Raw genomic sequence first — 18,145 nt, 5'->3', positions numbered from 1 at the left:
GTAGTGATATGTTGAATCAATTTCAAAATTGGATTTTAAGGGAGCTAGTTGCCACAAACTTAGTCTTTCCCTAAGCTCATGCAGCACTTAGACAAGTCAAGACACTTGATCTTGCTAAGTTAGCCTTACTCCTGATGCTTAGCTTACTAGGCTAAGATGCACATGACTTAGAAGCTTTAGAAGGCACAGTAGGCCACACTTAACATAATGGAAGCTTTATTTCCCTCAAATGATGCTTTACAAGTGCTTGGAAGCTCACTTGCTTTGTTAGTTAGGTTCTTGGGTGGTGCCTTGGACAAATGAGGCCTTAACCTATTTATAGGCACCTTAGAAAGTATTTGGAACCTTGGATGATTCCTTATAAATCAAGAATGATCTAGAAGCTCCTACACTAGTCTATGTACAAGACGACTTTGGAAGACTCTAGAACACCTCACACTATTCCAATGGTCTCCTAGCCAAGTGTAGAGATGTGTGGACATCTCTAGCCTTCTTTAGAAGCTTCCACACTCTTCCACCTTGTATTTACGTGTAGATGTCTCCATGGGTTTCTAGAAGCTTCCTACCTTCTATATAAGCCCATAAGGAGGGTCATTTGAGCAGGTTGTGACATAGTACTATTCTATAGGTTATAATGGTCCCTGCTTAAGCTAATATACCTTCTTGGCATGGTTTACGAGGAGTTGGGTTGGCTTTAGGTTCATTTTTTGTGCATAAGGGTGTTTTGATAACTACGCCAGGTTGCATAAGGGTAAGTGATCAAGGTCTATAGATTGATCTAATTAATTAATTAGTAAACTTTGTTGGATTAATTAATCAATTAGGACCCATTTTGGGCTAAATTAAGTAATCTAAGCCCTTAGTGGGCTCAAGTCACTTAAGCTTAGTGGGGAACCTTATAAATACCCCTTAAGGGCTAGGGTTTTCATAACTTTTCCATAGAGTTATCTTCCACCTCTAATGAGTTGTTTCAACTCTAATTTATAAAAATTTTGAAGCATTGGGTTATTGATTTCCTAAGATTCAAAACCATATGTGGCTTGCCCTAAGAAATCCACATGAGGTAGTCCTCATTTTGAGTCAAAATTGATGTCACTATATTACCATGGATCTTAAAATAAGAACTTCCAAGAATCATTCTTTTTCTTAAGTCACCATAGGATCTTAAAAAAGAAAATTTAAGAATCTTTCTTTTCTCCTTGGATCACCATAGATGAATAAAAAAAAAATTACAACAATAAAAAATTTATGTGCTTTTATAATGGAGCTTACAACTCATTTATTGAAAAGAAAAGAAATTTACAATAAAATAAAAATCCTATACCCCTTATGCGGTGTACAACCCAATCTAGTGAATCAAAAGGTAGAGATTATATCCATTCATATTCATTCATTTAATTGAATAAATAAAAGCGTTTCATTCATTCATCTCTAAGGGTCATGTGATGAATAAAACAATCTTTCAAAATAGATGTGAGCACATTATAAAATAGATCCAGCATGGAAAAATATACCCTAGGGCTCTGATACCAATTGCTGGGTCCCAAGCTCTAGATCTCGTAACGTGCATGCATCTATCCCTAAGCATCTCTAAATCTATTGCAATGAAATAAAATGACAATAAAAACCATTATTAACTATTGATCTAGAGGCATAATAGTCATACATGCGATCTAGATGTTCCTAGATCAAAATCCACTTGATAAAGACGAAGCTTACAACCTACAAAGATCGAACACCCAAAGTCTTCTGCCTTATGACGCTGACCATGACCTTCGTACTCTAAAGGGTGGGCAAGGAATCTTTGGCTCTCTTTCTCTATTTGGAGGTGGAAGACGACTATCTAAAACCATGAAAACCTAATTCTAACCCCTAAGGGGTGTTTATAAGGTTTTCTTAGTAGGTTTAAGTGACTTAAGCCTACCAAGGCTTGTGCCACTTAATCTATCCCAAAATGGGTTGATTAATTAACTCAATAAAGTTGTCTAATTAATCAATTAGCCTAATCCAAAGACCTTGTTTACTATGTGATTCGACTCATGGTAGCTTAGCTTTAAAGGCGTATCAACAAAATTTATACCTTAAATACTATTACTAAAGTAGCCAAGCTACTATAGCATAGTGGTTCTAGGATCGTTCACTGGGAAGGGTTTTCGCAAACACTAGTGATATTCAAATTAGGAAAATAGGTGATTTTCTTATGGATGTTAGCTTTAAAAGAAGATGTAAATGTTTTAGAAAGATTTAAACTAATCTAAGCTAACATTAAAGACTAAAATGAAAGGGTGTAAAAACAAGTTTCTCAAAGATAGGATAGCTATGCTCTGGCTCTTATGCAAATTGGAAATCTCAGGATAGGCTCCTCGCGTTGGGGTTGCAACTATGGTGATGCTTGCTTCCCGAACCGGTATGGATTTAGCAAATCAAGTTTAAATCCTTTAAAATGGCAAAATAGATGGTAGTGAATTTCATCAATGGTTATTCACCTTAGACTTCCTTTGAATGGCTCGTAAGAGATAACTAACGGTCTAAAGCCAAAAGCTTACCAAATATTGGCAACTCAAAGTCATTCCAGGTGATAAACTCACCTTTCGATGGCCATTGAAATTGGTTCTAACGGATTAATCCAAAACTTGGAATTGAAAACCTCACCTTCCAATAGCTCGTAGGAGATAACTAATGGATAGAAATCCAAAAGATTATCAAGTATTGGCCGTTGGAAGTTGTCCAAAGGAATAAAAAACCAAACTTTGCCTTAATGAACCTTTAATGAAAAACGTCTACCTTACCTTCCAGGTGCGAGAAATTTCCATGGGATTACATCCAAGCCATCACATAACATCCATACTTTGAGAAACTAAAAGTTTTAGCCAATCATCCTTTGAGGAAAAACCCTCAGAGACTGTTTGGCTACTAAGAAAATAGAAACGGGAGAAGAACAGGAGAAGAGAGAAAAATAGAGCAAGGCTCTGTATATTCTATATATTGATCGATATCTATTACAATGGATACAAGGGAATATATATAGAGAAGTTTTTCCAACCTTCCTAGCTAAGAAATCTTATGGTTGGTGGATTACAAGGATAAGAAAGGAAATTACATCAAAAAATACATAGGAAAATATCTAAAGTGGAGTCGGCAAAAACAGAGGAAAATTCGCACCACGCATGGGCTGTGCGAATTTGGAAGGTGTTGTGCGAAATTTTCGCACAAGCTTGGAGCAATTGTATTCCGAAGGCCATATCTTCCTCATTTCAGATCCAAATCATACACGGTTTGAAGCGTTGGATTCTTGACTTCCTAAGCTTTGAAATGGTATATAGCATGTAGGAAATGGACTTCGGAAAGTGCTCCAAAAGTGTGAAAGAAGACTGCAGCTGCTGTCTTCTGTTTTCTTCACTCTGTTTTCCTCTTCTCCATTGTTCTTTCCTTGCATACTTTGAACGACTTTGGAAAAGGGCTATGGAGCTCCAAATCTTGGTTCTTCATGAATTTGAGCTTCCAAAAGCTTTGCCATAACTTGTCCAAGTAGCTCCTCCATCATTTGGCATGCTTGAATTGATTCATAAGCTGATAAAAACATGTAAACTTGCCACAAAATGGTTAAAACCAATTACTAAGGACCTTAATGAATTAATTGGGTTAAATGAATATGATTACTACTCAAAGGTGCTTAAAACCATTATAATTAGGTCTACAAAATAGCACTTTTTGGTAGTAATCACTATGCCTTGTGCAACCTTACGTAATTACCAAAACACCCTTATGTACAAGAGTGAACTGGAGGCAATCCAATCCTCATAAACTATGTCATCATGACATATGAGCTCAAAGTGAGGACTATTGGGACCCATAGGAGTATTGGCTCCCTCAAAATCCAATTATGAATTTTATTCAATATTCCACTACAAAAAATCAACTTTACTCTAAATAACAACAAGATGAAGTTTGGGTTTGTGACCTACTATCCACTGCATATAAACTCCCTATGAACTGGTGTCTATAATCTAACAAGGTAGTTCTATCATCTATTAAGATTACCTCTCCAATCCTTGAGTTGGAAATCCTATTTATTATGTGATCAACTAACATACTCTAACTCCAAGGAGAATATGTCAAATTCCACTAAAGGAATTACTAAGGCCATAAATTTCATGATCACAAGTCCTTTGGATGACCCAAGGGGACATGCTATCTCAAACCCATGAGATATCATGGTGGCTCTATTGAGAATACTTGTTGCCACAAACCATCATCAATAGTTACCAAATCCATAGGGATATATGACCATTTTAGGGTCTCACCTAGTCAAAGTATCCTGATGATTTCAGCACATACTCAATATCCTCTCAAGATTGAGGGTCCATGTAATATAGTAGCTTGATGAATCATGACAATCAATACCCTTATATCATGATTCACCATAAGTCTTATTCAATGTGTATCACATACACTAATTAACTCACCATGGGAAACTCATCTCAACGACCAAGACAAGTTATCCCTCTAGTTAAGAGGTAGTGTACTACAGTCTTTGCTAAATTACCCAAATCCATGAATTGACTGTGGACAATTTATCTACTTACAAGATACCCATGACTTGTATCCTCTATGCAACTTTAAATGCACCAAAGTCATATATAATGTAAAAGATGTGGACTAAATGCTCAAATCAACGTTAATACATAAAAGGGATAGTAAGGGGATAGTCAAGTTTAACTTTATTACATCATGTCTTGCTTTTAGGGGCTCAATCCCAATAGTTTTGTTGTTGTAGGTGAATCCATAGGGTAGTGCATATATAGACTATAAGACTATTGTAGGGAAACATTAAGAAGAGTGTAATGTGGTTATAAGAATATATGTAGTGTGTTTTGGGTTGAAAACTAATAAAATGTTGTTTGGAAGCAATAGGTATTTTTAAAGGCTTGTACGTTGTAAAGATTTTTTTGCTGTGATGTTGAGCATAGGAGAATTTGGAATGGGCATCTATGCATATTAGATATTCTTGTGGAGATTGCACCTTTGTTGTATAGATGAATTAATCTTAATGAAATTTTAATAAAATTTTTATGGTGGGATGCCATAAAAAAACATTAAACTATAATTCCTTAAGCGAGAAATTTTAGTAAATTCTTTAGGAAACAAACCCTCAATTGAATAATTTCACCTAATATTAGTATAATGTTAAATAATGAATAAATATAAATGTAAAAGTATAATAATTATTAGAACTTTAATATGAAAGATTTTTTTAAATCTCTTAGTGTTAAGATAGAGCCCTTAAAGGCATGACATGATATAATAAATTTGGAATTCATTATTTATTTAATGATGTTTCAGTTTCACTTTTATCTATCCTTATTCCATGTATTATACTTTATGAGCATTCTTACCCACATCTTTTGCATTGTATGTGACTTAGGTGCATTAGGAGTTGCACAGAAGATCTAAGTCATGGGTTACTTGCAAATAAATCACTTATTCACAACTAGTTCATGGGTTTAGGCAACCCATTAGAGTTTGTAGTGCACCACATCCTAATTGGAGATATGGTTGGTCTTGGCTATTGAGATGAGTTTCCAATGGTTTGTGCACTAGTGTGTATGGTTACATATTAGACAAAACCTACGATGAGTCATGACTTAAGGCTATCAAGTAGTCATGACCTCACCAAGTTGCTTCATTGTGTTGTTTCTCAACCTTGAGAGAATATTGAGTTTGTGCTAAAGTTAGCAGTGACTTTGACCTACGGGTGAGATCATAAGCTAATAATATATTCCTTATGGATTGGATCATTGTTGATGGAAGTCGGTAGCAATAGGTATTCTTAATAGAGGTACCATGATATCTCTTGGGATTGAGACAGTGTGTCTCGTTGGATGATTTTAAGGAGGTGTGTTTATGGAAACTATGGTTGTAACAGTTCCTTAAGTGGAACTTGAAATTGGCACTTTGAGAGTTAAGATATGTCAATTGAACACACAATAGGAGGATCTATAACTCAAGGATGGTAAAGATAGTCTTGAAAGACTGATAACTTTCATCTTGTTAGACTACGAACATCGGTTCATGGGGAGACTGAACACAATGGATAGTAGGTTGCAAACTCGAGCACTTAGTGTCTCGTTGTTATTTACATAGGATACTAGAGTTAAGTTGATTCTTTATAGTGGGATATTGAATCAACTATAGAATTGGATTATGAGGGAGCTAATATTCCTATAGGTCCTAGTAATCCCTACTTTGAGCTCATATATTTTGTTAGCATGGTTTATGAGGGTCAAATTGGCTCTAGGTTCACTTTTGTACATAAATGCATTTTGGTAATTACACAAGGTTACATAGGTGTAAGTGAACAAGGTCTTTGGATTGGGCTAATTGATTAATTAGTAGGCATATTGGATTAATTCATCAATTAAACCCATTTTGGGATAGATTAAGTAACCCAAGCTTATGTAGGCTCAAGTCACTTATGCCCACTTAAGAACCCTATAAATACCCCCTAGGAGTTAGGGTTCCCATAGCTTTTGTCTTCCACCATCTAGAGAGATAGAGTCATAGCCTCCACCTTCTTTTCTTCCCCATTGGAAGTATGCCAAGATTAAGGTTGAGTCATTGGGTGGAAAACTTCATGTTTACGAGACTTCTATGATTTCGATATTCATCTTCATCATGTGGATTTGATTTAAGAACATCCGAATTTGAGATATGATTTTTGTTAACACTTTTTGAATCCTTTTAAAGTATAAAAATGTTATTTTTCCATTGTGCATAGGATTTAGAAAAAACGTAAGATAGTTATGCATGTTCCTAACTTGATTCGAACTTGGGAAATGGAGAGATTTAGGTTTTTCCCTTCACTTAGGTGATCCGTAGGAATTCTATAATTTAGTTATTTTTAGGATTATCGAGCTAGGATAGGGGATTTTGTGAAATACTTTTTTTTTTTTTTATGCTAAATGATCAAGTATATTGTTTTGTAAATTTTGAAAATGTTTAGATAATTTGAAGTACTAAGATTGAGATTTTTCAAAATTGTTTACATCTTGTTTTATATGTGCATTTTGGCTATCTAATCCTAGTCAACAAGGGAAAGATATTGGCCCTTATTACTCTTGGTGAGGTAATGATGATTTGTAATCTTTGTCAATAGGCTATTAACCAAGGGTATACCATTATATTAGTTTTGGTTCGACTTACTAACATGTAGGAACATATGAAGTGAGCTAGCCACTTCTATAAGTTCCATTATGATAGACATTTTTTGTTGATAACAATTTTTTATTATTAATATGTGCATATTTATAAAAAAATTTATTTGAGATAGTTATGAAAGAACACATGTATCCATATTTCATTTTTGAAAAATAAATATACTTGATGTGTACCCCTAATTGGGCTTCAAGTTTACTATTTTCATTAAATGTTTTTAGGTACACTTAATTTTGGAAAGGAGTTACAAGGGTAGGAAGGGTTTAAGAAGTCCCTTTATTTCTTCAGCCATAAGACTAGTTTAATTGAATTTTTTTTTTGCTAGTTGTTTATTTTGCTATTACTTTGGGGGTATTTGTCAAAATTTGATTTATGGATTTTTTTTTTTTGGAAAAGATAATTTCTAGTTAAGTCTTTTTGTTAACTTAGTTACTATTTTAGACAAATTTTGTGATTAGGATGCTTCTAATTGCTCCAACTTGTTGCGTCACTTTCTTGTCCAATCTTTGAGCTTCACATGTGAAATGACCATGGTGTCCTAACCCTCGAGTTTGGGTCATCATAAATAATTAGATATAACTTACGACAACATGAGTTTTAACATTTATTAATTTACAAACTTTTTTTTTTCTTTTATGTAGCTTTAGGCTATGAATAAATAGAATGATATCTTAATAACATAAAAAATCGACCATTATAGAAAATAAAACAAATAATGTTATAATGCACCTTATCATGCAATTTGATAAGAGAGTTCTTATGAAATTTGACATAATTAATAGGTCTTCTTACTATTCTACTTGATCTTGGCTTGTGCTAACAACATGTGTAAAATATGAAGAAATGAAAGAAGAAAGAAATTTGAAAGGGTGAGATAATTCATTCATTCTATTAGTAGGTTTCCTATTAGGAAGAGATTTACAACATTTGAGACATACCAAAAATCATATGATCATCCACCCTAATAGAGTTTTGTAACAAACTCCTTACTTTATAGAACTAATGATATTTTTTATAAAATAAATTATGTTTTGGTAGCATTCTTTTGAAATATAAAATATAAAATTTAAAAGAAAATTTTAATTCAATATTTGTAGAATAGTACAGGTAGCTCACATATTGGACAATGTTTTCATAATTTTGTGCATGTCCTAAGTCGTAAAAGCAGACTTTTGGAAAAAAAAAAAATACAACAATTTTTAAAAAATATATATATTTATTTAAAAATGATAGTTTTGAAACTATTTTCAAAATTAGGATATTTTTATAATATTAATTAGAAATGATTTTTTAAAGAGACAATTTGAATTTAAATATAGAAGTTGGGCTTATAAAAGTCAACATGAAAATTCAATTAAAGTTATCTAGTGAATATATATATATATCTCGAAATCCTTTGTAAGTGTCAAACACGAAATCCACCATTCATCATGTTCCATGACCACCGCCACCGCGCATCTCATTCCGGTCCAAAGTCTCACACACGAAATCCACCATTCATTATGTTTTCATGACCACCACGCATCTCATTTATTGACTATTCAACTTTTGCTTTTCCTCTTCCGAAACACAACCCAATTGCAGAGTAAAATCAAATGGCCGCCTCCGCCGGTGCTACGGCCACCTTAGCTCCTCTACTTCTCCGAAACCTCTTCACATCGATCTTCATCTACGCGGACCAGTCTTTATTAAACTTAGCCAGAAAGTGTAAATTCCTGGAATTTCTCCGTTCCTTCCTCATCTCCACCTTCCTCTTCTTCCTGCATCTCCTCCCTTCTCTTTTTCCTCAAAACCGCACCTCCAAAGCTCCAAAAACTGATCAAAGCTACGTGGCGGCCACCGCAGCTGGCGGCGGTGGCGACTCTGGGATCGCTCGAGCACTTTCTCAGGTGCTGTCCATCGTCAGCGATATCCCCGTCAGCTCCCGCAAGTACGAAGTTGTTCGATCCTTAGCGGAGAGGCTCATCGATGAGAACCTCCAGGAGGGTTTGGAGGCTCTCCGCGAAGTCAACCGGACGGTCCTGTCGGCTTCGTTTGCGAGGACGCTTAATCAGCTTGAAGCCGCCATGGCGGAGCAGCGTGGTGGGGCAGCGGATGGGTGTGGACGAGTGGACTACGGGTTGAACCGGGTTTTTAGGGCGGTTAGGTCGGCTGGTGATGTGGCGTGGAGTAGGGTTGGGTGGAGGAGGGAAGAGGTGAGCCGGAAAGGAAGTTCAGCTGAGAAGCTGGCGGCTGAGCTGCTTTGGTTGGCGCAGAAGATGGAGGCTAGTGGGAGTGGTGAGGAGGCGGTCTGTTTGTGGGCATCGGCTTCTAATCTGGCTTGGCTCGCGCTCTCAGCTGAGGCGCGACTACAGGGCTCGTTAGTCAAGGTCTCAGGTACGCAGTTTTACAATTCTATGGTTGAGGAGGATATTTTGAAAATTGGATTTTATCCTCTGTGCCGCGGCTGCATTTTTCACCATTGCAAACTCACTCCTATTTGAATAGTGCCAATTAGTTGGCCACAATCAAAAGGTCCGCATGTGTCGAAACTCCTAGGACAAATTTGCTATGACTTCTTAAATCACAATAGGACGAAAATTTTCAAGGTAATATAATGATAGGTATTAAACTCTAGGGTTATTGAATGTATATAATAAGATTTAAGATATCAAATTAGGGTACAAATCAATCATACCAAAGTATAAGGATGCAAATATTTCAAGATATATACCCGACATCATCTAATTTAGTGAAGCTTTTTGATATTTATAAAAAAATAGCACATTTCAATATTATAAAGCCAATCACACATAAAAATACACGAGATTTTAATATGGTTCACCCACTTCTCATTTCTACACTCTTGATCATGAGCCTAATCACTCTACCAGGTGTCTCTTATTCATTTTCTGATCTCTATCCACCGTGCATAGCCTTTACTATCTCATCTTCATCTCATAACCTTTTCTCCCTTATAAGATTTGATATTTATAAAAATATTTTTAATAACTTTCTTTATTCTATAAGGAAATTCAAGATTATAGTTATACATGAATATAAAACATATTCTATATATATATATATATAAACATATATCAATTAGAAATTTAATACGTTTTCTAACAATCTCTATTTTGAATCAAATTCCATTAATTCAATCTTCCATTTTTGTATGATGCACACTTTGAGGAAACTTGTCTTAACTAAATCCTTACTTCACACAACTTCCTTGTGTGTCACACTCTCCTCCTATATCATAGTTCCTATCTTGCACCATGGTATTATAGTGTGTCATGATCCCCTCATATGTTGTAAATTTAAATCATTCAAATAATTCATTGTTTTGACCTTCAAGATCTAATAAGTGTATAAGAGGAATCACACTTATTCTTAATAATGAAAACATGTTTCTTGTATCACATTCCAATTCAGGAGAACTTATTCCACTTTCAATCAAAATTCCTTTTATAATAATTTATTATACTTTGTTTTCTTTGACTCTTCCAAAAATCTTCAACCAAAGCTTTGATATCAAATTGTTGTGACAATGAAAGCTTCAACACAAACATGTTAATGTAAGAGCACAAAGATAAAACTAACCACACATAAAATATACATGAGGTTTTAATGTCGTTTGATTAGCCATACCTACATCTATAGATGATAGAAATTATTCCACTATATAATAGATAATGTTATAGAGAACAAAAACTAAATACAACGATTGGATCCCAAAACTTCCCATACTTCTCTACTCATGGTGTTTCCATACTCCATATACCTATACCCTGAACCATGAGTTCCCTCACTCCATTGAGTGTCTCTTATTTTTTCTCAAGTCTTTATTTACCATATATAATATTCATAAGCCTATATCTATCTTAAAACTCTTTCCCTCATAACCTAAAATATTTATAGAGATATTCCTATTAATTTTCCTTAACCTATAAAAAAACTAATATTATAATAAGATAAGAATATAGGAACTATTTTATATAATACTCTTTGAGAAAAGGAATCTATTCTTTGAGAATTTGAGACACTTTGCAACACTCTTAGTTATGGAAATATTAACCTTTAATGATCAAACTTGCAGTCTATTTTTTTTTCAAATGGGAAGGGAACATTTCAATTAATCATGAGCTAATTAAAGTAGATTTACAATTTACATATTGTATTTTTGTTATAAAAAAAAATTATTTCTATAAGCACACCTCAATCTTCCCAAATTTCTCACTATATAATCGAAGTGCACAACCAATGTCTCAAAAAGTCATAACCAAGATAGGTTATTTTGGTAAATGTAGTCAAAATCAAATCAAGGTTGAAAGAAACATCAAAATCGTAGGCGTATTTCCCAAAATACATGTCATATGTAGTATACTAATTATCAAATGAAAATAAAATATTATCTCTATTTGTTCAACCACAATAGGCTACAAGTGATATTAGACACTACAGAACCATGATAATTATTAGCAAGTATACTTGAATCTTCATAAGTCATTGCTTTAAATGCTTAAAGTGCCAAACTAGTGCATCAAATATTAGGATATGCAAAATTGTTACACTTAAATTGAAGTTTACACCTCACTACCTCACAATTGAGGTGTAAACAAGTGGTGTCTAATAATGTACTTACAAGTATCCATATGCATAGGTGCTAGATGTTACATGTTAATGAGAGAACATAACCAAGGCATTTAGTTCTTGAATTTTTATGCAAGTAAAGATTAAGAAAAGGACGTTTTCTAGTCATTGACTTAAACCCATTGTGAAATCCTATTTGTTTGGATATTGAGGTACTTATTAACATATTAATTACATATTCTTGGAAAATATATATATGCACAAATACAAACTAGAGATTTATGAAAATAAAATGTAGATGACATTAAATTTTGATTGAGATGTGATAGGGAAATTTCCTAAAGTAGTTATACCCTCTTTTAAGATTGTATATTGGTTCAATAGAATAGTAGCAAGCATTCTTCCTCTAGACTTTGGCAACTAATATTGCTTATAGAGGTACACTTCTCAATGAATAGAGATGACAAGTCTTGATGTTTTGCTCCTTTAAGGATTTAAGAAAAATGGTAGAAGAAAGGAATAAATCCTCTCTAAGGTAGAAGGAAAAGAGAACTCACAAGGCTTTAGAGAAAGATAAAAGAAGGGAGAAAAGATTTAAGATGGGATGATGAGAGGGACAAACTATACCTTTATTTATAGGTTCTTTGGAGTGGCTCAAATAAGTAGAAGGCATGATAGAACACATGGTTTCTATAATCAATTAGTTGATTGATTTCAATCAAATGACTAATTAATTGAGCAATCAAAGAGGATTATTATTTGATTAAGTCTATTAAGGCATAATTGATAAATCATGAGAAGGAGATTGATTTTAGTCTACATCTAATTGATTAAGCCAATCAAGGAGGCAATGATTATTTGATTGAGCCTACTAAGGAATTGCTTGGTAATCAAAATGAGAATCAAGTCTTAAATTTGGTCAACAAATATGGTACTTTTTGTGTCCAAAAAAAAAAAAAAGGAAAAAAAAAACTATATGCATGCACTTTTCTAATGACCCCCCGTAGTGTACATGAGTGAAAGAAATAATAGAGGATAACTAAAGGAACAATATACGAGAATCTAATGCATTAGAATTGGTGCCCTTGGGATATTAACTAGTTGTAGGGTAATTTGGTTGTGACTCATAGAAATCTAGTGAAAATTAAATTTTCTATGAATGGGTATTTCTTTATATGAGATAGAGAACCTATTATCCATATTTTTTTTCTAGAAAGCTCTAAAGAACCTACCTAAGTTTTTATAAAAAGTAGCCCCACTTCCGCTCTCACATTGGTGAATCTGTCATGTGTGTCTTACAATTATGTATAGCACCCATAAGGGATATGACATTCATTAAGAGTATGTAATTAACCTCAAACTTTATAAATTATGTTTCACCCACAACTTAAGGATGAGCTCTCAAATATAAGTAACTGATACAATATTTCATAGTCAATAAATGTCTTGTTATCACTTATATGAACCTACTTCCTATGAGCTCCATTGATGTTGGTTGGATTACTATCACTCTTGACTTATGTATTAGGCATAAACTTCACCCCACTTGATGTTTTTACCGCTAATTTCCCACGTAGTAGTTTATTTAGAAGATAACAAAATTTAACTTTAATCTAAAAAAATCCAATGTTGTATTGTAAGCATATTGTTCTTTCAATTAAATATCTTGTCCTTAGCCTTGGCTTTTGTAGCTTGACTATTAGAGACTTCTAAGAAGCTACTCATCCTCAAAGGGTAAGGACATACCCATTAGTGGATATCTTCTCCTTTGAAGAAAAGGTCTAATAAATATCATTATACCCTTTGAATATATTTGAAATTTTACTATACCTAGACCATGGTTAATAGTTCCTCTCAAGTGCTTAATTACATTGTAGATGACATTCTAATGGTCATAATTAGAACTCTAGGTGAATTGACTCAATCTAATCACCATATAGGTAATGTTAGGTCTGGTATAGTTGTTAAGTACACTAGATATCCAATGATTTGAGCATACTCTACTTGGGAAATACTATGTTCTCTTTTTCTTTTTCAATTATGAGTTGGGATCATAAGGAGTTGAAATAGACTTATTTTATTGTCAAAGTGTTCAAGCTTCCTTAGGATTTTTCAACATTGAACTCTTGACAAAGTTTAAACCCATTATGTGTTTTAGTTATCTTGATCCTTAGAATCACCACCACCCCCTTCCCCCTCGCTTAAATCCTTCATGTGAAAGTTAGACTATTGGAATCTCTTATTCTTATAGATGACCTCTATGCTAGTTTCAAGAATCAACATCTCATACATACAAGCAAATGATGACATGTGTTATCCCTAAGTTTGTTGTAGATATCATCATCAATAATGGAAAATCCATTAGATACTAACACGTGATCAAACTTTTTGTGTCGCTATTTAGGTTCCATTTTAATATATATATATATATATATGGACTTAACTAGCTTACACACCTTTTGCTCCTCACCAAGAACCACATAACATAACCCGTAAATTAATTCATATAGATTTCCTCTTTTAATTCATTATTTGAGACCCTAGTTTTAACATCCATCTAGTGTATTAATAGCTTTCATAGTTTATGAATGAAATCTAAAACTAACAATACTCTATATATATTTCTTTTGTTTATATCTTTTGGCAACCACCCATGCCTTAAACTTTTCTATTATCCCATTTGGTTTTAATCTCGTTTTAATATCCATTTGCAACCTACTATGTTTGAACTAGGAGGTATATGCACCACTTCCCAAGTATGGTTAGACAAGATTGATTCGATTTCATTATCATGCCCTCTTTCCAAAAGAGTGCATCAAGAATAGACACTGCTTCTTTATAGGTTTTACGGTCCTTATCTATTAAGAAAGTATAGAAATCGTTTCCAAAGTTTATTTCTTTCCTATCTCATTTACTTTTTAATTCAATTTTTCATAATGTTTCATTAGATTCATTTTTAATTGATTTCCAAAGTTGATCTTCTCCATTAGTTTTGATAAAATAGATAACCTCTATAAAATCATTATATTTTGTTTCTATTGGTGTTCATTTCCACTAGGTTACTATTTGATTTGATGACTAAGAATCTATATATTGCATTATTTTCAAAATATCACATGAATATCACATCAAAGGTTTATGACCTAGTTTTCATTTCCTAGGCTTAGGTAAGAGAATCTTTCCAAGGGACTTCCATACTTTTGAGGCTATATTGGCTATATGACCCTTCCATAACTTGTATGGTGTTTTTTAAGTTTTCTTGTAGGCCTTCCTATTTTGAATTTAAATGGAGGATAACTTCCCCCCACAAGTTCTATAGTGTTGCTAAACTTATTGACATGACATTCATGAACTCATATTTTCCTCACTTATTTGCTCGAAGTCTTTAAATCTTCTTACATTGTTAATTTTTTTACTTTAGTTCTATATTTATGAAAGCTTCTCTAGTTTCCTCTTTGTCTTATATTTATAAAGTGAGAGATGAAATTTTCATGGAACGATTGTATTAGCATATTAATAATCACTTCATAATGACATATAATTCACACATTAAATTAGGTAAAGACTTAAGGTTTCCTACAAGCTACTATGATATGGGTTAATCTATTGGAGAAACAAGTACTTTAACCAATATTAAGAACTTTTCACACTAGGACAACACTTGAATAATAGTGGGTATGGGGGATTACTATAGAGCATGCACTAGCCCCTTGTAACAAAATAAATAAATAAAATCCATTGAGGATTGCATCTAAAACAATAAAATTCAATAAGGATTTGGTTTATTTAACATGAACATTGTAATTGTCATCCTACTTTTCCATGCCACATTCATTTGTATGTAAATCTTGACATTGAAGATATTATGCAACATGAATATTCCTCCAAATAGTTTTCTTCTAGTTCCAAATGATGAATTAGAATAATTGAAATAGTTGAGATTCATGCACAAACATATATTTTTAGTTTTAAAGAGACATCCTATTTGGAAATACGCCATACCTCATTTGATCTCTAAAAAAACCACAAACAAGGAGCCTATGATCGTAATGAACAAAAAACAAACTTTCTTATGAAATTTTGAACAAACAAGGAGCCCAAAGGTTCCCTTATCGTCGTATCAAAAACTTGTCTTAGAACTTTAGTTGGTAATACTGCTTTAAGGTTCATAGTAAAAAACATCATGAAATTGTTAGGCTACACATGTTGTCTATTTACAAAATTATTTGTGGCTATGAAGGAAGAAATGTCAAATTGGCTTTAAACCAACCCAAACCAAATAGTAATTTTGTAACATAAGAGAAATAATCTGAAAGTTTCAAAGAACCTCAAGCTAAGGATGCCAAATTCCTAAAGAGGAATGAGAAAAGGATAAAAAAACTTATTTAAAAAGGATTGCTAAGATGTTGGTGCCATTAAATATTTGTGCATTTCTGCATGATGAAGTAAAAGATATGATAAAAACCTTATTTAGTTTAATCTAGAAAATAAGTAAAAATTTGGATTATTTGATTTAAAGGACCACTAAAACAAGATTTTGGAAGAATGAGTTCCTTTTTTTGAAAGCAGAAAATATAACTTTTTTTTTTTTGAATAAAATACCATTCACCAATTTTTTATTTCCATCGCTTATCAAACACTTTTTGTATAAAAAGTTTAAGGGTAAAAATGTTAAAATATATTTATATGTGCAATTTTCAATGCATGGATTTTTTTCTCCGAATCTGGGTATTGTTTCATCCTTTTTAATAAAATGTTTCTAAAATTTTATTTATATGGTTGTAGAATATGGAAGAAAAAAACCTTTGCATATGACCACCTCATTCAGTTGTTGATTAAAGAGTGTTTTCTTCAACATTTATATCATACACGAGATACTGGTGCTTGTCATAACTTAACTTCCCACCATGTTATTTTTGTTTAATTTGAATTCATTGTTTTTTTCTTAATGAGAAAAACATTACCTTTTTTATTTATTTATCATGGAGTTGGTGTTAAAGGTTAAATTCAATTTACTATAACTAAATTTATCTATTCATTTTTTAATTGTAGCACATTTGTTCAAGCAAGCAAAAGAAATGGGAAGAGAAGAAGAGGAGAACATCAAGAAAGAGCAACGAAGGCAAACAAACATGAAGATGCTAATGTCTTGGCTTCCATTATTATGTCGAGGGAGCAATGGCACTGATACACCAGTGTTGAGCATCAGTGAAAGAGCAGAGCTTGAAAAAGTATTGGAGGAGATTATAGAGATGTTGGAGCAAGAAGAAGAGCAAGAGAAAGTGTTATCTTTGTGGCTCCACCACTTCACATATTGCCCTTCCTCTGATTGGCCTAACCTCCTTGCTTCCTATACTCGATGGTGCACTACTTCTCGCAAACTTATACCCCTTCATTGAAACTAATAAAGGTTTATTAAAAATGATGTAAGTTCTTTATTAATTAAGTAAACAATGATGCATCTCTCTCTCTCTCTCTCTTTATATATATATAGATATAGATATAATTAAAACCACTCATATGGTTGTTCCTTATTTTTAGTAGATAATGAATATTTTAGTAATTGAACTTTCCCTGAATGGTAGTTAAGCTCAAATATAGAGCATTGTGAAAGTCACTTATTAATGCAATAATTTAGGTTGACAATTTTGCTCTAAAAATCATTGGTTCAAAATTACTTTACTAACTCTTACACTTATATGTGACATGTTTGAGTTAAAGGTATTGAAATTGAAACTTAGTTAAGTATGTTTTGAGTTTTAATTTAGGATAAGATAATGACATTATAAAATTCATATTTAAGTTGTAATTAGGAATGATAAACAAGCAATGGATATTTGAAAGTGTATGGGAGCAGTAGGGTTGACAAAAGCATGCAAAACAAAGAAATTGACATTGAACCCTCGAACCTCCAATAGGAGATGCACATGCACCCTAGGGTACTCAAAGGCCACCATAAAGTATGCCAAGCAACTCATAACTATTTAGTTCCATTATTTCTTTTGAAAAGTACAGAAAATTTTCTAATTTTATAAAAAAAGCTTTCTCTTTGAATAGAATGGTTAAAAATCCAATGGTATAGAAACTAGACTAAAAAATCTCATTTGGAGAGATAAAAAAGAAAACCTTGAAAATCCATAGGGCATCCATTATTCTACTTTGGTTCCTAAATTCTAAAAAAAAAAATCAAAGTTTTTACTAAGAAATTTTAAAAGTGCTTTTGATGAGGAAAGAAAAAGGTTGAAGATTCAAGCCATTGAGCCTCAATAATTAGTTGATCCACTAAGGAGCATGATGGTATATTTCATCATGGATGTAAAGAATATGTGTTAGGTATAAGTTTTGTGGGGTAGTAGCT

The 18,145-nt window shown here is 33.0% G+C and overlaps 1 protein-coding gene across 1 annotated transcript; it reads left to right on the top strand.

The window, feature by feature from the left end:
- The first annotated feature begins 8,582 nt into the window (after positions 1–8,582).
- LOC100261012 (uncharacterized) lies at positions 8,583–17,252 on the top strand. Its single transcript, XM_002272669.4, has 2 exons — positions 8,583–9,591; positions 16,840–17,252. Exons 1-2 carry the CDS (start codon positions 8,811–8,813, stop codon positions 17,184–17,186), a joined length of 1,128 nt encoding a protein of 375 aa, XP_002272705.1. The 5' UTR covers positions 8,583–8,810; the 3' UTR covers positions 17,187–17,252.
- Positions 17,253–18,145: the final 893 nt, after the last annotated feature.

Source organism: Vitis vinifera, chromosome 12 (assembly GCF_030704535.1).
Source record: "Vitis vinifera cultivar Pinot Noir 40024 chromosome 12, ASM3070453v1".
Lineage (NCBI taxonomy): Eukaryota > Viridiplantae > Streptophyta > Magnoliopsida > Vitales > Vitaceae > Vitis > Vitis vinifera.
This window is presented reverse-complemented; position numbering and strand designations above follow the sequence as displayed.